Source organism: Mobula birostris, chromosome 10, assembly GCF_030028105.1.
Source record: "Mobula birostris isolate sMobBir1 chromosome 10, sMobBir1.hap1, whole genome shotgun sequence".
NCBI classification, from domain to species: Eukaryota; Metazoa; Chordata; class Chondrichthyes; order Myliobatiformes; family Myliobatidae; genus Mobula; species Mobula birostris.
In genome coordinates, this window is record NC_092379.1 from 105,438,568 (window position 1) to 105,458,516 (window position 19,949).

The 19,949-nt window shown below is 37.7% G+C and overlaps 1 protein-coding gene across 1 annotated transcript in view; it reads left to right on the forward strand.

Annotated features, from left to right (window-relative positions):
- kif4 (kinesin family member 4) overlaps positions 1–18,157 on the forward strand; it is a 71,106-nt gene extending 52,949 nt beyond the window's left edge. The window contains exons 24-31 of the mRNA XM_072270749.1: positions 784–954; positions 1,840–1,938; positions 2,788–2,865; positions 4,943–5,032; positions 13,992–14,153; positions 14,990–15,103; positions 16,844–16,954; positions 17,390–18,157. Coding sequence (XP_072126850.1) covers positions 784–954; positions 1,840–1,938; positions 2,788–2,865; positions 4,943–5,032; positions 13,992–14,153; positions 14,990–15,103; positions 16,844–16,954; positions 17,390–17,563 — 999 coding nt within the window. The 3' untranslated portion in view covers positions 17,564–18,157. The remainder of the gene's footprint in view (positions 1–783; positions 955–1,839; positions 1,939–2,787; positions 2,866–4,942; positions 5,033–13,991; positions 14,154–14,989; positions 15,104–16,843; positions 16,955–17,389) is intronic.
- Positions 18,158–19,949: the final 1,792 nt, after the last annotated feature.

Below are 19,949 nucleotides of genomic sequence, written 5' to 3' on the forward strand. Positions count from 1 at the left end.
TACACTCAAAAACTGTCTGGTATGGGGGGGGGGGCTGCTGCAGAGGGTTGTAAATTTAGTTGGCTCCATCTCGGATCCCAGCCTACAAAGTACCCAGTACATCTTCAAGGAGCAGTGTCTCAGAAAAGCAGCGTCCGTTATTACAGACCTCCCAGCACACAGGGCATGCCCTTTTCTCACATCAGGTAAAAGGTACAGAAGCCTGAAGGCACACACTTAGCGATTCAGGAACAGCTTCTTCCCCTGTGCCATCTGATTCCTAAATGGACATTGAACCCATGAACACTACCTCACTTTTTTTTTAATACATATTGTTTCTGGTTTGGTTTTTTTTTTTTGCACTTTTTAATTTATTCAAATATGTATACTGTAATTGATTTACTTTATTATTATTATTTTTCTATATTATGTATTGCATTGAATGGCTGTTGCTAAGTTAACAAATTTCATGAGCATGCCAGTGATGATAAACCTGGTTCTGATTCTATTAGCGATACCTTTCCTCTCAAATTGCGAGAACCCAACAATATGCCCAAATAACAATGGAAATTAACTGCTATCTCATACTACGTTTATAGTGAGCGGGGTAGAGTGACAAAAAAAAATTGAAATATATTCCTGATGTTTGTCTATTTTGGTAATCTAAATCAGTGTTCACACACTTTTCATTCGCGCTAGGAATAAACTAACCAAAATAGAACAAAGATTTTGCTGGTTTTGGTGCTGTTAATTATTTGACTTCTGGAAGAAAAAGACTAACTTTTTTTTTTACTGATTTTGAAGTTGGTATCTTCTAAAGTGTCGTACAGTAAACTGAATAGTGTACTGATCCAGACAAAAGCTGATAGTGTGGAGCTGCAAAACAATTTAATTGAAGAACAAAACCGCATTGCTGAAATGGAAACTGAACATCAGCAACAGCTGCTGGATCAAGAACAGCGACACCAGGAGAAGGTAAACTGTGCCAACAAACTGCTTGCTTCAACTGCTGCTTCCCATCGGAGTATTGTCTTGTATCACCTTGGCTAACAAAGTAGTACAAAGCAGTTTCTTAATGGTGCATTTGAAGGTAGATATTTAAAGTAGTATTCTTTCTGTGGAATCTTGGCAACTTTTAAGAAGTCCATTTGAAGAACAACTTTCCAAGGATAAGAGTTTCAAACAGTCTATTGTGATCAGAGGATTTGTAACAAAATATTAGGGAGATGCTGCTGGAATTAAAGTCAGATATTTTACATGTAGTGTTGGTGAGGCAATACCAAAGATACTGTGTAGCTATGGCCCCTTCATCTTTTTAAGAAAAGATATGCAAGCAAATAAGGCAATCCTGAAGCAATTCACTAGGGTAATTTCTAGGATACGTGTGTTGTCTTAACATGAAGGACTGCAAAATGTTAAACCTGCATTAATTGTGGAGCAAAGGCTGATTTTTATTAAACCACTTAAGATCTCAAGGTGGCATGATAAGGTGTTTCACTCATAGGGATATTCCAAGTGAGGTAAATGTCACAAAAGTAATTTTAAACACAGTTGTGTGGGAATTTATTCTTGGTGTGGTGCATCTCTAGGATTCCACCTGAGAGTTTTGGGCTTATTTAAAGAGGTTAATATTGTCTTTGTGTGTATTGGTATTCCTTTAACAATTTTTTTCCTGTTGTGCTCTTCATTGGAAAAACCCTATAGCAAGATAAGAACTTGATAAAGTTGTTACATGTCATTAATCAATGACTATATTTGGATGATGAAAAAATAACCATGCTATACAATAAAAATCATGACGTGCTGTAACAATTTTAAATATTGAATTATTAGTGATCTAATGAACCATATACTCCTCAGGTCTTCTATCTGCTTAGCCAATTGCCTCAAAACTCGAATGTTACAATGGGTTCCCTTCATGATCAAGAGGCCCAGCTTCTGGAGAGGCTTAAGTTCCAGGTGAGTCTTATTCCTCTATTGCACCATTTGGAATTGGGTGTATATATATTTTGCTTCACTTTTTAAAATAGGATCAAGTTACTCAAGTCTGAATCAATGTTCCAGTTTTATTATTATCTTACTACTGAGTTAATTGGCAGAATAGGCCTTTCTCTCACTTCGAGCTACTCGGCCCTGCAACCTCTGGTTAACCCTAGCTTAATCACAGGACAGTTTACAATGACCAATTAACCTACTAACCAGTGTATCTTTGGACTATGGGAGGTAACCAGAGCACCCGGAGAAAACCTGCGCATTCAATGTGGAGGATGTACACACTCTGCAGATGACGTTGGAACTGAATTCTGAAGTCTGACACCCTGAGCTGCAATAGCATTGCGCTAATCACTACACTATCATGACACCAATCCTTTCTTCCCTATGGAAATTATCTCCTGTGCATTGTTACCAGCCCTCCCCCAACATTCCGCAGTGCAATTTCTGTTGATTACATACATACAAAATGATGCAGACTGCAGCAGGTTGGGTGACATCTGTGGGGGAACAAAGCAGTTAAATGTTTTGGATTGAAGCCCCTTCATCAAAGCTGCCTAATCTGCTGGGATATTTCTCCCATTGTGTTTTTACTTCAGACTTGGAGCATCCACAAGTTTTTTCATTTTTCTATTGAATGCACACACCATTCATCTTGGTCGATATCCTTAACCACCTCAGTTTTACTCACTGATCAATTGTACTTTGACAACTCCTCCAGTCAGATATTTGGGAACAGTTGAAAACCATGCAGAGGAATATGGTGGAATTACTGAAACTGAATGTTTACCATGTTGAAATTTTCCATTCTGATAGGATGAAGAGATCCGGAAGATGAATGAGTTGTGTGAGCAAAATCAGCAATTGGTGGAAGAGAATGAAATGTATAAGCAAGTATGTACATGATGCTCAAAGTAGTTAAAGGGAAGAGTGTACGGAACGATTAACTAATTGAGATTCAGATTATTCTGTGGAAATTGCAAGTATTAGCCTTTTTTTTTAAGAGTACATTGAAACCTCTAAGTTATCTTAAGGTGCAATCAGCAATGGAGAATTCTTTGCTATCCGAAGGTTTTACTTTAAGCCACACAGCTGAAATCCTGAAAAGAAATAATTAAATGTCATTGTATAAGCTACACTTAAAACTGTTTCTTCTTTCACTCTACTCAGAAGAATAACTGTCTATTGACTCCTCATCCCGTGCCTGCCCTCAGAAAGCTATTGCTTTTTCGATAACTAATTTGTGCTCTCCCTTTTGCTGTTTGATTAATCATTGACAGCTCTTGTACCCAGATACTTGGATGTCATGAACTGACTCGTATCTAACTGTTCTTAAAAGTTGCTTGGAATATCATGATTTTGTTTTTCTGTCCAAATCTAGTCAAAATGCTCCGTTGACTCATGCATGGCAGGACTAAGTGTGTGTTTTGTGTAGCGTCCTTTTCAACTTGTATGTGCGTTTCTAGAGTGCTTTTGAGAAGCACAGTAAAATAGCAGAAGGGTTTTAAAGGAATTATTATGGCTTGTAAAGTTTAGAGGGATTTTAAGAAATACTTTTGGAGAAGCTTAAAAAGGATTTTGAGAGAGCTTGGAGTCTGAAGCAGCTGAAATGAATTGTGCATGTAATGTTGAGAATGAAATGCTGAAAGCTAGGAAAGGAAAATGAGTTTAGTAAAGATTGCAGAGCTAGAATAAAATAAAACTTTGATATTGTTTTACCAAAGTATTATTTAGTAGATAACTAAGTTAAGGGAGATAAGAATTTGGAAATCAAGGATTTTGAGGGTATTTATGTTGGGAAATATTGGTGAAAGGAATATCTAAAGTAATCATTGAAGGAAAAACAGTTATTGGGGTTAAGATTTTGATTAAAGTCAGCAAAGGAGAAACTTGCCATGAAGTTTGGGCCAACGTTAAGCTAAGATTTTGATCCAGTTATAATATTCAAGGGGGCAAAATGAAGTTGAGTAGCGTGCAAAAGGAGTTTGGAGGAGAATGATTAGTCTAAATGTCATGATTGAGGCTGTTTGAGGATTTTTGTTCTTTTGTTTTTTTAAAAAAACAAAATATTGGTAAAAGATGTTGAGTTTCAAAACAGCCAATTCTTTTCGCTTTTTTTGTTAATACTGGAAACTAATGGAGTCATTCACATCAAAGCTTGGACAGCGTGAGTCTCTGCAACTAAATTAATGAGTTGAAGAAAGCTGCATAATTGTGGAGGCTAGATGCTATGCTCCTGCAGATTTTGTATTAACTTTTGGAGCATTGAACTTATTGGCAATAGTGGCTTATTGAGCCAAACAACCGATATGACAGATCCAATAACTATACTGGATAGACCTGCTTTGATGGGTCCTGTAAAATACATCAACCTCCTTCATGCATAAGGAGCTAAAGCTTGTTTCTAATCAGGAAAATGGTCTGATCCTGTTTCTCAGTTGTCATTTTACTGGCAATATTTAGACAAGGAACATGATCCCTTCCATCTTATTTGAAGGTTAGAATTGAGCCAAGGTGCCAAAGGAGTATTTTGTTTCTATATTATACATCTAAAAGCTGTACATCTGATTTTTACCTCTCTGTTACTGTTAGATCTCTTCTGATTAAGTTCCTTTTAGGCTGTATCTTGTCGCTATTCTGAAGTTTCTCTCTAAATTATCAACTTGCTACCTGTGATAAGAAATGAGGGAATGAGTAACGCTTTCACCTTGGATCCTTGCATAAGATGATGTGTATAATCATTTAGAATGATAGGTGAAGTGTGGCAGTGGTGAAATGAGGGCAACAAGTTCACAAAGTTTACCAATCAAAATAGGATATGATAATGTCACATGACGGTGGATTGAATAAAAACTACCTTATGTACCCATTTGATGTTTGTGTAGTCAACTGTTGACTTTTCTAGATTGTCCTCATAATTTGCATTTGATACTTGCAATCAAATAATTTTAACATTTTTTTTTCCTTGCAGAAGCTGAACCTCCTTCAGTATGCAACTGCTAACCTGGGTGATAGTAGCCGAGTGCCTTCAAGTTCTCCATATGACTACGTTCCTCCCAAGGTAAGAATGTCTTTGTTTCCCTTTCTCCTTTATTATATTAAGCCTTATGTGTATTTGGGGAAAAATGACTGACTGGGAGTAATGTACTGAGTTGAAATGATAGGAACTTGCATTTATTTAAAAATTGTAATTCAGAAAGAAATAAATTCTTGGCTATACCAAATAAACTAGTACAGGAAAGAAAAATATCCAACAGTGTGAAATGAGAAGGGAAAAAAAAGTTGAGAAACTTGGTTAAATAGAACAATGAATCAACAAGAAAATGAGATAAAATCCTCCTGTGGCATCTGAGGAATTCAAATTCAGTTAATTTGGTATTTAAAAACTTGAAGTTGTAACTTAAAACTACGGGATTATTTTAAACGCTGATCTGACTTACTAATTTCAGGAAGGGAATAAGATGTCCTTGTCCAGTCTATGCTCTATGGGACTCTGTGTCCATTAACATGTTTGACGTAAGCTGCACTCTCATGACCGAATAAGCAATTGATGTGTTTAAACAGAAGTAAAATTGCCACCAAATTAAAGAACTATAACAATATATCCTACAGTGTTTATTTTGGAAAGTCTACAGTGAGGTGACTTGGGAATTGGTGTTCTAAGTGGAGAAGCAGGCTACTGATCTGTGAATAGATTAGTACAATGGTTCTGAAGTTGACTACAGACTAATGTCTGAAACCTGTAGGGAATTATGGTAGTGGTACGCAGCCAGTGTGGAATAGCTGTGAGAGTTGCCTATATTAATAAAAGACAGATGAAAGTTTAGCATTGGGTCAAACGGGCTGATCATAATGAATTGTGTGAGCTAATGATTTAGTGCCCGTGTGTTGAGCTATATTTGGAAAAAGCTTGTACTATGGGTGAAGACTTCCAATGCCCTGCACCATGGTCCCTCTACTGGTAGAGTGTTAAGGTCAGAGTGCCCTACAAGATCTAAAGTCATAGTCGATATTATTGTCACATAGACAAGTACATGTACACACAGGTGCAATGAGGGAAAATGCTTGCAGCAACATCACAGCACAGCATCATATTAACAATATTCACAGCAAAGCATATACATTAAACTTTTTTTTTAAGAGAGTATAATTTAGCTTAGTGCAAAAGTCTGTTTTAGTGTTACTAAGCACTATTGGTTAGAGTTGTGGTTGGTTCAAGACCTGAATGGTTGAAGGGAAGTAGCTGTTCTTGAACCTGGTGGTGTGGGACTTTGGACTTCTATATCTCTTGCCCAACTGTTGCTGTGAAAAGATGGCATGGGCTGGATTGTGGGGATCTTTGATGGATGTTGCCTTCTTGAGGCAGTGTCACCTGTAATGATTGCAGGAAGGGATGTGCCGATGATGTATTGGATAGAGTTTCTTGCATTCTTGAACACTTGAATTGCCATACCAGACCATGATGCAGCCAGTTAGGACACTTACAACAGTACATCTTTAGAAGTTTGCAATAAGGATTTACTCAGTCTAGGATTTTTATTGTTCCAAATACAAGATGAAATTATAGAATCTATTCTGTCAAAGAACTTTTTAGGAACAAAAGAGGGAACTGCCTGAAATATATATTAAAAAAATTTTGGTAAAACTAGGATGGTGGTATGGCTTTGCCTAACTTTAGAAAGTACTATTGGGCAATCAATATTTGATATGTTACTACTTGGATTCACTATTTAGATATCCATGAATGTCCTTCATGGTTGGATCTAGAGGTAAACTCAGTGGAAGGCTTCTCTTTGGCCTCTTTACTGGGAGTTCCCTTCTTGCTTTCGAAGATTAGCAGACAAGAATTTAATCCTGTTATTAAACACACATTAAGAATTTGGTTCCAGTTTCGTAGATTTTTTGAGTTTAATAATTTTATTCTTTCTAGTAATATTTATCTTAATTATTTGTTTTTTAAACCATCAACTTTGGATAAGGCCTTTTTAATTTGGAAAACCAAGGGAATAATAACTTATTCAGATTTATTTTTAGGGGGCTGTTTAATGTCTCTTTCTCAGTTAGTGGATAAATATGATTTATCTAATGTACACTTTATTAGATATTTACAAATTAGGAATTTTTTACATGGTTTGTTACCAGATTATCCTTCTGCTTATCCACCTAATATGATAAATGTTCCCTTTCAGTTTAAACCATTTCAAAAAGGGTTGATAGCTATAATTCCCTAATATTAATCCTATTTGTGACAGATGTAATACAGGTTTCCCTCACCATCTGAAGGTAGAGCGTTCCTATGAAACGGTTCCTAAGCCGGAATGTCGTAAAGTAAAGAAGCAATAACCATTTATTTATATAGGAAAAATTTGTAAGCGTTCGCAGACCCAAAAAATAACCTAGCAAATCATGCCAAATAACACACAAAACCTAAAATAACAGTAACATATAGTAAAAGCAGGAAGGATATGATAAATACACAGCCTATATAAAGTAGAAATACTTTTCTACAATCATTGCCGCACTCTTCTCGGTAGCAAAAATCTTGCGGAAGCGATCTCGGCAGAAACACTCTCTCCAGTAACCTTTAAGCTATGAAGCTGCCAAATCACACCAAATAACACACAAAAATACACAGCCTATATAAAGTAGAAATAATGCATGTACAGTGTAGTATCATTACCGGAATCATGAAGACAGCGCCAAGCACGCTGATGATGGTGTGTTAGGCTGAGTTGTCGGAGGTTGAGGTGGTGCAGTGGCCCCCACCCTCCGGGTACCCAACCGATACTGATCTGCAAAGCATGCAGCGGTAACCTGGACGCACCCAGCACATCTTTAAGAAAAAGGCCAAAATAAGCAAGCTAATTAAGTAGGTGCCGCTCGGCACGTAATTAATTAGCTTGTTTATTTCGGCTTTTTTCTTAAAGATGTGTTGGGCGCATCCCGGCTACCACTGCATTCTCCACGGTAACGTATCGGTCCGGGGACTGGGGTGTCATCAGGGCAGGCAGGTCATCCTCTTCTATGTCTGACTGCCTCGATGTCGAAGGTCGAGGTTCGTCATCTGATGTGGGAGGCTTGAAAAATTACAGTATGCTTGACTGCTTGCCTCACACATTTTTCTATCATCTCATGCAGTTGCTTTACGTTCAGTTCCTGGACGACTTCACTTTCGGTCCATTTGCTATTGCATTCAGTTTCAATTGTTATCCTTTCTTCTTCCAATTGCATCAGCTCTTCATCTATCAGTTCTTGGTCATGGGATGCCAAAACATCTTCATATCATCTTCGTCAACTTCCACAAGCCAAAATCACTTTGTCCTTACTTCGTTCACTACGATCGAAACTCTTAAATTATGTCTAGTTTTACACTAAGTGTAACACCCTTACGAGCTCTTTTAGGCTTTTCCGATACCGTAGAACTCATCTCGCTCACAGGCACGTGGTTAAGCAATGCCAGCGAGAATGCAGTTCCGGGGGAGGAGCTTAGCTGCTCGGGGTGTGCGCTGCCTTTTATCGTAACAGTGAAAACATCTTCTGTTAGCGAAAACAGGTAACTAATGTAGGTCTTTCGTAACAGTGAGGTTTGGTAAAGCAAATGTTCGAAAAGCGGGGGACACCTATACTGAGTTGGCCACTTTAACTCATATGTGTTGGTCTTGTGTAAAGCTAGATAACTTTGGAGATATGTTTTTAAAACACTATCAAGAGTTTTGGATCTGGATATACAACCTCATTTGCTTACGGCAACTTTTGGGATTATCTCACCGGAAGCAGGAAATATTCCTGTTTCCGCTCAACGTGTGATAGCCTTTTCGACCTTACTGGCGAGGAGAGCCATTTTATTGAAGTGGAAGGATTCTAATTCACCTACGGTCTTTTACTGGCTCTCCTCCATTATGTCCTGTTTAAGTTTAGAGAAAATAAGAAGTTGGACATTTGATACATCCTTTAAATTTGAGCAAATATGGTGACCTTTTATCAAATATTTTCGTTTAATTTGATTTATTACTCTTTCAATTTTTTTTCGAAGTTCCAGATTTGATCAGAAAGTCTTTTTTTCTTCCTTTTTCTGGTCGTATCCTCAAAATGGACTGCCCAGTCCCTTTTTTGTTTTATTATAGAGTAGTGTTTTTTTTTTTCCCCTTTCTTTTCATTCAAAACCCAATGTTTTTTCCTTTCTCTTCATAAACTGAGGAGAGTTGTTGTTTTCATTTTTTATTATTATATATTTTATACTAATTTAGCAATACCTATGATTTTGACAACATTTGTCTTAATCTTGGTTATATTGTTACTGAGATATATATATTCTCTTGACTGTATGTATGCTTTTTTAGAAAAAAAAATAAAAAGATTAATAAAGAAAGAAGTTTGCTGGAGACAGACTTGGGTGATATTCCAAACCTCCTTTATTTTCTAAAATGTAAAGATGCTGGCAAACTTGTGATTGCATCTATATACTAGACCCACATCAGGTCATATAATGAGTTAACACAGAGCAGTTTAAAGCTGCTGTCTCTCAACTGCCACTATTTTTCTGCCTGAAGTAAGATCAGCCGCCTTCACCTTCCTGAAGTTCACATTCATCTCCTTAGTTTTACTGATGTTGAGGGGGGAGTTGTTATAGCATAGCTACTCAATCAGATGTCCTATCTTGAGTGAACAAACCCACCCAAAGTGTGGTCAGTATATAGTATGAGCTGCCAGAAGAAGCGGTCGAGGCAGATGCATTAAAAAACTTAAGAAATTTGGACAGGCACATGGATAAGAAAGTCCTGGAGGGATATGGGCTAAATGCAAGAAAATGAGACAAGCTGAGATAGGAATCTTGGTTTGCATGGACCATTTGGGCTGAAGGGCCTGTTCCCTTGCTGTATGACTTCCAATCTAGTTCCTCTGTAAGGAACTAGTAAGATGAATAAAATCAAACTATTTCTGCTTGATAGTGCCATTTTAAAAAAAAAATAAATTAGAGCTATATATTTTTTGGCATTATAATTGAGAAATGGTTCCACTTAAAAGGAAACGAGATTTAGAGCTCTCCTCCAAAGGGCATTTGATGCATTTGTAAATTATAAAACTGAGATTGTCTGTAACTAAAATGACTGGGGGATTTGGGGTAAATGGGAGATCAAAGAAAATAAATGTAGACTATGCTACATATAACTTCAATAGCATGGCATTTGTGGAAAGAATCAATTGGTTTTTTAGGCATCAAAGACCCTACAGGAACTGGACAAGTGAAGACACGTTAAAAGGTGAAGGGGGGAAGCTGAGAAGAACGGAAGGAATGTGTGTAGGGTGGAACAAAGACTTGAGTTAACACTTTTGTCCAGAAAGAGTGAATGCTTTCTAATAACTGGTAAAGGTCAATAAAAAGTTTGGTTTAAGTGGAGTGGCAAAGGTTAGAGTGGGGAGCTAGAGGCTTTGGCAAGGAGAGGAGGAGGCTAGGTTCAGGTTTCTGTCAGGTTTTTCTTTTTCTATTAGTACCTGGCTAGCAAAGTGAGAAGAGATACCAAGTCATTGTTGTGCTCCTTATGCAAGATTTGGGAGATTTCTGATTGCTACATCTGCAAGAATGTATCTAAATGTAGCTCCTTACAGACAGTGTCAGGGAACTGCAGCCATATGACCTTTGGTTCATTTGGGAATTAGAGGAGGTGATACGGAGAAGCAGTCATGCCAGAGTTGAAGGAGGCAAGTGCAGGGTGACTGTCGGGAGAGGAAAATGGAAAAGGCTCATAGAGTACCCCTGTGACTGTTCCCTCAAAACAGGTGTAGTGGTTTGGATACTGCTGGTAGGAAGGCCTATCAGAATCAGGTTTAATGTCATTGGTGTATGTAGTTGGCATCCTCCAGCATCTCGCCCATAGCTAAGGAAGTTTTAAGTGTTTCTGTTAGGGCCCCTGCAATTTCTGTACTAGCCTCCCACGAGGTCTGAGGGAACACTGTGTCAGATCCTGGAGATTTGTCCCCCATAAATTGCCTCAAGACAGCAAACGCTCCCTCTGTAATCTGTACAGGGTCCACAATATCATGGCTACGCTGCCTCACTTCTATAGACTCTGTCTGTCTCCTGAGTAAATACAGACGCAAAAATTCAATTTAAGATCTCCCCCATCTCTTTTGGCACCATTCATAGATTACCATTCTGCTCTTCCGCAGGACCAATTTTGTCCCTTGCTGTCGTTTTGTTCTTAGTATACCTGCAAAAGCCTTTAGGATTCTCCTTTACCTTGTCTGCTAGAGCAACCTCATGTATTGTTTTAGTCTTTCTGATTTCCTCAAGTGTTCTCTTGCATTTTTTTTACGCAAATACCTCATTTGTTCCTGCCTACCTATACTGTTATGCACCTCCTTTTTCTTAACCAGGGCGCCTCTTTAGAACCTTAAGGTTTCCTTAACCTGTATCCTTGCCTTTTATTTTGTACACTCTATCAAGTGCACTTTTGCCAGAAAATGACGTGTTCTAATCTGTACTTGCCAGATCCTTTCTGATGCCATCAAAATTTGCCTCTCTAATTTTGAATCTCCATTTGAGAACCAGACCTATCTAGATTCTCATGGCATTATGATCACTAGATACAAAGTTTTCACTTGCGCAAAATTCTGCCACCTGCCTTGTCTCATTCAGTGATAGGAAATCTAGTATTGCACTTTCTCTAGTTGATTAAGGGAAGCACCTTTGTCAAAGTCTTTCCCAACCAACCCTTTTACAGTATGGGAGTCCCAATCAATATGTGGAAAGTTAAAATTGCATACAATCACTACTTTGTGTTACTTTGTGCAACAGGCTGTGATGTGTCTACAAGTTTGGTCCTCTAAATCCTGTGGACCGTTGGATGGTCTATAATATAATCCCTTTCTTATTCCTAGTTCCATCCATGTTGCCTCGGTCAATGAGCTCTCTAGTCTGCCCTGTCTGAACATTGCCATGACATTTTCTGACTGGTAATGCCGTCCTTCCTTTCCATCACATTTATAACAGTGAGATCCTGGAACATTGAGTTGCTTGCCCTGCCTTTCCTGCAAACAAGTATCACTAATGGCTACAATGTCATAAGTCCAATTCAACTAATATATTTCCCTCTCTCCTGTACTATTTCCTTAGCCATATGTTAAACTGTATGATTTTCCTAATACTGGCCCCACTAGCACATAGTGCTAGTAGCAATCCTGAGAATACAACCCTAGAGGTCTTGTCCTGTAACTTAGCACTTCAGTCTCAGAGCTTGCTTCGCCAGACCTCATCATCCTTTTTAACCAGAGGCCGATCTGGAGCACTATCTCTGGCTGCTCATGCTCCCATTTAAGAATAATTGGACTTTATCCACGATGTCCCTGTCCCTGGCATCTAGGTGGTAATATACATCTGGGAATCTTGTTCTTGTCCTCAAAACTTCCTGTCCGTTCCCTGAACCAATGAATCTCCCATCATTACAGCTGGCCTCTTCTGCCCCCTTCATTTCTGAGCCACAGAGCCAGACTCTGTATCAGGGACCTGACAGCTGTGTCAGTATACTTGTTTTCGAGAGGAATTGCCACGGGGGACAGTCATAAGTTAGAACACTTTCCATACAGGCAATGTATTTTAATGCGTAAGATATTCGTTGAAAGCAAGGTTTAGAGCTGGTGTTTAAAAGTGTGAACTGAATCTGAAAGAATCATTCCACTGTCCTGCCTGACATCTCTACTACTCTAAGTGTACCATAAGAAAGGAAGAAAAATTAAACAAAAATGCCTACAGCCTCTGCCTCTCCTCACTGAAGCCTCCTCACTAACACTGGCCTATTCACACAATGGCAGTTTCCATAATGACTGCTCCACTTAAACCCAAGTCTTTTTAATGGCAACACACATAAAAGTTGCTGGTGAACGCAACAGGCCAGGCAGCATCTCTAGGAAGAGGTACAGTTGACGTTTCAGGCCGAGACCCTTCATCAGTACCTCTTCCTAGAGATGCTGCTTGGCCTGCTGCGTTCACCGGCAACTTTTATGTGTGTTGCTTGAAATTCCAGTATCTGCAGATCTCCTCGTGTTTGCGTCTTTTTAATGGCCCTTGTTATGCATAATCCAATGACTCCAATCTAACTGTAGTATGCAGAATGTCCTGACTGGCCCACTTGCTTTTGAAATCTCTCTCCTGGAATTCTTAACAGTTTTCCTTAGTCTCTACTGATGGAGAGAAGAAAAGAAAAATAAAAATGACAGGCTAGATCTGAGTTACAGACCACAACAATTACTGGAAATTTGAAATGAGGAAATGCTCAAAAGACTGAATAGCGACTGTGGATTAAACTGACTTAATGTTACAAGTAGATGATCTTGTATGGAACATGAAGCTGGGTTATAGATTATCCATATTTAATGGAACAAGGGTTTGAAGGCTAAATTTTCTTATGGTAATTATTGAAAATTAGACGAAGTGTAAATTATTCCCTCACAGGACTTTGTTTCTTGCCATAATGTCATTCACTTAATTCAGAGTTCTCCTGCAACTGTTTCATAACAAAAGTTCGCCGTATTTGGTTATCTAATTTGTTTCACACATGCATGTAGTAAAATTGTGTACTATGTTTAAAATGTGTATGCAGTCTAGTGATCTGGATTGTTTTTATATAAACACTATGATTGAATTATTTTATTAATTTGCTTAGTGTAATTGTAATACTTGTGAATAAACGTGCCATACAACTATTTGGAATAGTATGATCTGATTTTTTTTTTTTTTTTTTGCATGCTTGAAGATGGGAAATGTATGATCAATTTTCATTGCTGTTGCTTGCTTAAGGAAATTATTTAACAACTACTTCACTGCACTTGAGTAGCTGTAGGTTTTTGATTTTTGAAAGGGAAGCAAAATTTATTATAATTAGTGAGGGGAAATAAGGATATTTATCAAATGGTGGCACGAGTACTAACTTGAGGAAACACTGGTTGCTTTGCCACTGAACAATTGAATTAGTTGTCTGTTATTTACTTGTTGCTCTTTCTAATGAATGTATTTAATTATGCAGCCAAAAAACAAGAGAAAGACCTCTGCAAAGCCGAACATGATGACTCCACGTCTGACTATGGAAGAGCTCTTATCTGATTCTGAGTCTGACGATAATTCTCTGGATCATGATGATGATTGGATACCTAAGAAAATCAAAGGAAATAAGAAAGCAAGTTCTGGGGTATGTCTAATTATAAATTTTCAGTGTTTGTGTCACCTTGATGTGTCAATGCAAATTAGAAGTTACTTTTTTTTATATATATATATAATTGCACAGTGTCCTATCTTAAAATGTGGTCTCATTTAAAAACAGTAAATTTGCCTTAAACAGAGAAATATTTTGCCTCATCTTACCGGAACTGAAGAGTTCATTCTGAAAAGATTGTACCAATTGCCCTTAATCTGTGAATTTAAACAAAATCAAAGCCTTGACTACTGATCTGTCTGAGTGAACCATGTTACTCATTCTCAAATAATGGATCTCTTCCACTTTCGTGGTCAGCATAGTCATATCGCACAGAAATGGGCCCTTCAACCCAGCTGGTCTACACTGACCAAGATACCAAGAAAGTAATCCAATTGCCCATGTTTAGCCCATAACCTCAAACGTTTCCTACCCGCATACCTCTCCAAAAGTCCTTTTAAAGGTTGATGTTATACTGTTCTCATCCACATCCCCAGCATCTCATTCACTGCGTGTAGCACCCTCTGAATTTAAAACAAATTGCCCCTTTGACCCTGTTAAATCTTTCCTTAAACTACTTTATTTTATTTTTTTGTTTTTGCGACTTTATTGAATAAAGTTGGGCCTAACTATTAAGAAATAAATGAAACCATGTCCAGAAAAGTAGAAGTGCTTCTCTCAGTTTCACAGAACTCACATTTTAATTAGTAGCAGTGTGCCATTTCCTTGCCTACTGACTATCCATTTTGTACTAAAATAAGATAACCTACTCTCATTCTCTGAATATTACTTGAATTGAATTTCTTTTCCTTGTGGTTCTTTCCCTTTTGTAGTGTTCCTGCAAAGGTCGCTGTGCCAACCGGCAATGCAAATGCAGGAAAAATAAAATGGATTGTGGAGATCACTGCAGGTGCTTCACCGATCAGTGTCACAATCGTCTTAATATGGTAAGAAAACACACCTTCAGTATTGAGTTTCTTTCCCCAAACTCCGTTCCCATGTGCTGATGTTCCTAAAACCACATTAATCAGCTCAGTAGAAGGATGATGGTTTGAGTTTTCCCGATTTTTGGGTGTGTGCCATTGATCTATATGATGAGGAGAAATTTCTATGTTCCTGTATCAAAGTAAATAGAGCACGACTTTTCACAATGCAAAATGCCATATCATTAGGATTCTGAAGTTCACAGGTACCCCACGCACCAAAAATGAAGTACGTTTGTCCATGATTGCAGCCAGTACAAATTCTATTTCAGCTAGTTATTTGCTTTACTACAACTGAATTCTAGAATATTTTCTTGAATTTGTACACACATTATCTGAATTTGTACAAAGCCTTTGAATAATTTCAGCGAAGAAATGAGTCTGCAGACTTTTGAGCTTTAGATTGTGATTTTTGGATTAAGAGTCACCCTTTCATCCAATTTCTATGCAGAGGATATTACCTCACATTGGGAATTAATAGCATATTGTGTAGTCAGAAGTAATGACTGATTGGAAGTGGTGGATAGTTTAAGGAATTATAAGGATTCACTGCATACACTGCTTATTCTCTCTGGTCTGAAATCTACAGTTTGTGGTACAGATCTGTGTTTTCCATCTAGGATAGCTACCTTGTTGTCTTGGACTCATCTGGTTCTCCTTTGGTTTGAGATGAGATCTTTGAAGTAGGATATCACTTGGATGGACATTTTGGTGCCACTTTTTGGTCAGTGTTCAGCTGTATCCAACAATGACAGCCCTCTAGTTTATTAACAATTGTAGGCCTGAAGATTTCAATTCTCTTGCTCTCCCCACCCCACCACTCAAATTGTGCACGACATTCGGAATGCTAGAAAGTTGGACCAAACTCAAGCAGCTTATACTCTACATTTATAAGACTATTGAATGACTCCCTAGACAATAATAAATCAATTTAGATGCAAATCTTTAAGCAAAGGGAAAGTAGAATAAAAGTGTAGGCTACTGAGAAACATAAACGTCTATAGAAGCATCATCCTTTTTGAAAAGGGTAAAGTTAACAAGATTCTCATACAGATATAAAGCAAAAATTAGGGAATAAGAAAATGGCTAAAAATAAAACCAATATTTTGTCTTTACAGTACAAGACATAGAAAGCTATTTAAATAGTGGAGAACGCAAACACAAGGACTTTGGGTCTGGACTGGGGGGAAAAAAGCACAATTCGATTAGCATTAGCAAAATTCTTATTAAGGAAATTACCAAGACTAAAAGGTGATATGTCCCCAAGACCTGATGAACTCCATTCTAGGGTTTTGAATGACACTGCCATGGAGATGGTGTATATACCATCTTTTTAAACTTGTGCAGATCTGAGAAAGGTTCACACAGATTTAAAAATGGCAAACGTAATTCAACTATGTAAGGAGAGAGAGTAAAACAAGCATTTATTAAAGATGAGCTAACCAGGCAAGATAATACATCTATGTACTGTCCTGATGCCTGAGCAGGTGATAAAGTATAGGAAATAATATCCTGGATCAGAATGCTTAACATGAAGATTTGGGATCAGTTGTTATATCTGAGTTTTTTGTTAAAGTTCACAATGAATTTTTGCCAAGCAGAAACATTTTCAACTTGGTTTCAGTGCCTTAAGGCTTCTACCTTGTCTCTTTTACTCTGCTATCCAAACTTTTTTTTTTTTTTTAAAACTCGTCTCCTTTATAGCAACAAGATGCGTTTGATGAAAATGATTTTGAGGGATCTATTAAACTGGATGATCCCACTGAATCGGAGTCTCGCTTCTTTGAGCCACTCAGTGTCAGCTCTGCTGATAAGGTAAGATTATTTCTTTGTTTATTGGAATCTTGGATCATTTGTAACAAGAAAAAATTTAAAATACTCATGAAGCATTAAATTTAATGTGCTTTGTATGCCTGTCCTATTATTGGTTTGATTGACTTGAGTATGGAAAGATTGATGCAAGGTACAGTACATTTTACATTTATAGGAAATTAATAGAAATTTAAATGCAGGGAACATACAAATTTCTGAGTAAATTAAGTGCTAATGCCATACGCCAGTAGTGAAGAGATCTCTAAGATGTGGTTTCTTGATCCACATCTAAATGAGAACATTCTCGGTGACAGAAATGAATCCAGCTAGATTTTCCACATATTGTTGGGAGGTACAAATATTGAAAATTCATCAGAAAATCATTTGGTAGAGGAGGCAAGAAGTTTTTGCTAATTAGAACTCTTTCTGTTCTTTCAGGTTCTAACTGACATCACTGACCTTGGGCAAACAAAGCTGAAGCTAATTCGTAAACCACTGAAGGAGAATGAAGACTTGAAAAATACATTTAACAAAAAGAAAAAGAAAACACTGTCAAACTGTACCACCAGTTTCTTCACCGGATATCCTTCAGCCCCTGAAGATTTGGAATAAATTAGCTAAAGCCTGTTCTGTAAATATGTTCTTAATATGTCTACTTGATCATTCCAAGAAAGTTAATTGGTGTACTGACTTGTTCAAATCGCATCTAGTCAGGTGCATAATTCTTTCTATCCTATTTTTCTTGTGTCCTTTTATCTGTTGGTGTATGAGAGAAGGAGAGTATGTGACAGTATTTTAATAGCAGTATCAGTTATCCTGTTTGGTTTGCTCCAGATGGAGTAAAATTGAAACAGATTTTTTTAATTTCTGGAAGAATATTTGAATAAATGCTTGCTTTATCTTGCTTTTAGTCTGGATTAAATATTTTATGTTTTAAATATTCATCACTTAACTATCAACTTGTCATGATACTGAATTTGTGAAAGTGGCAAGCACTGTTGGATTCTGAATGTTTGGTTCCAAGAAGCTGGAATACTTTAAATTCAGCTGTGATTCTATCCTGCCCCTGAGACATATTTGCCATGTGGTAATGTACAATTAGGGGTTGAATTTCAATTTTTAAAGATTCTCCATTAAATGGTGAATCATAGCTTTTCTCTAATTTAATAAATTTCTGTAGTTTATAATTAAATAAAAATAATTGATTTAGCATTGTCTATTGGCTTCATATGTGTATTTTGTATAATACAATGAATAGTATTGATACTTCAGATAACTTAAAGAACAATGTTAACATTTTTGTATATAACTTGTATATTACATAGAATAGTACAGCACAGTACAGGCCCTTCGGCCCACGATGTTGTGCTGACCCTCAAACCCTGCCTCCCATATAAGCCCCCACCTTAAATTCCTCCATATACCTATCTAGTAGTCTCTTAAACTCCACTAGTGTATCTACCTCCACCACTGACTTGTCGGTGCACTCCACGCAATTTATTTATATTTATTTTTATATAATTTCTCTAACACTTCTATCTAAAGGAGGCACTCAAGCATGAATTTAAAAATGATCTGAATTCTATCTAATCTCTAAGTGTGGGTACACCTTGGAGCATAACTTGGCCAGCCTTTCAACTTTAATAGTAACATCATCGGCACTTTGTTCTCTTCATGTGTCCTCCTGTACACTCCTGCAGGACCACTGGATATCTTGAGTTTCTGGTGCCTTTTCTCTTCAACCAATCTTCTCATTTCCACACCAGCTTATCTGGCCTTGACCTTTTGAGGCCAAATACAGATTAGAATTAGAAACTGTTTTTAATTTGGGCAGCTTGCAACCCAATCTTATCAGCATCGATTTTCCAATTTAAAATATAGACATTCTCTGGTTCTTTTCCCATTCCTACAAGTTCTCTTACTTTTTTTTCATTTGCCCCATTCATTGCATTGCTGTCCCTGCCTAGCTTTGATACAGTCCCTCTCTGCACATCAGCCTCGCACTTATCCACTTTGGTTTCTTCTGTTGTATAACTCCTATGTTTTCCCTATATGCCCTTTGTTCTGCCTATCACCTCTAGCCCAGGGATTACCAACCTTTTTTATATGTCATGGACCCCTACACTAACAAGATGTCAGTGGACCCCATTGGGAATCTCTGTTCTAACCTCTGTCTCTGCTTCCTCTCACTACTTTATATTGGCTATCTTTCCTCTACACTTATAGTCCTGTTGCAGGATCTTGACCCAAAATAGTAACCACCCCATTTGCCTCAATAAATGTTGTTTGACCCACTCAGCTCTTCCGGCTATGACTTTGCAGATGCTGGAATCTGAAACAATCCCTTGGGTCTTTTGTCAGTATCCTTGGTGACGCCTGTTAACTCTTAATTCTGGATTTCCTGCTTTTTTTTAATGCCAAGGTGATTGAAGTTCATAGTCAAATCTTCTGAGTCCAGAGCAGCTTGTGTTTGTTGAAAAGACCTCTCTGGACAGCAGTCTTTGCCATCCGTTCTGCATTGCTGACTAGTGACCTATTCAAGGACACAAAGTGCACATGGATGGTTGGGTAGCATTAGCATGCAACTTGGCATGCTTTGATACATGGCTTTAATTTATAATAATTTTGTGGGTTTTCATTTCTGCAATGGGCTAGGGAAAGTGTGGAACTGTTGGTGACTGGATAATCAATTTGTTTTTAGTAATTATTTGTAGCCAGCTGAGTTCAAAGAATGGAGCTGTCATCTTCTGCTGTTTCACCCCTACCACCCCATTTCCTGTTTTACAGCTGCTCACCATATAACTGGTGACAATGTTGTCTCCTCATGGAGCTATTTTCTAACATAGAGCAAAAGTAAAACAAATCCTGACACAAGATTTGGCAGATGCTGTGAATCTTGAGCAACACAATGCAGGAAAATCTCAGCAAGTCAGTATCATTTATGAATGTAAATTAATTGTCAATGCTTTGGGCTGAGATGCTTCATCAGGCCTGGAAA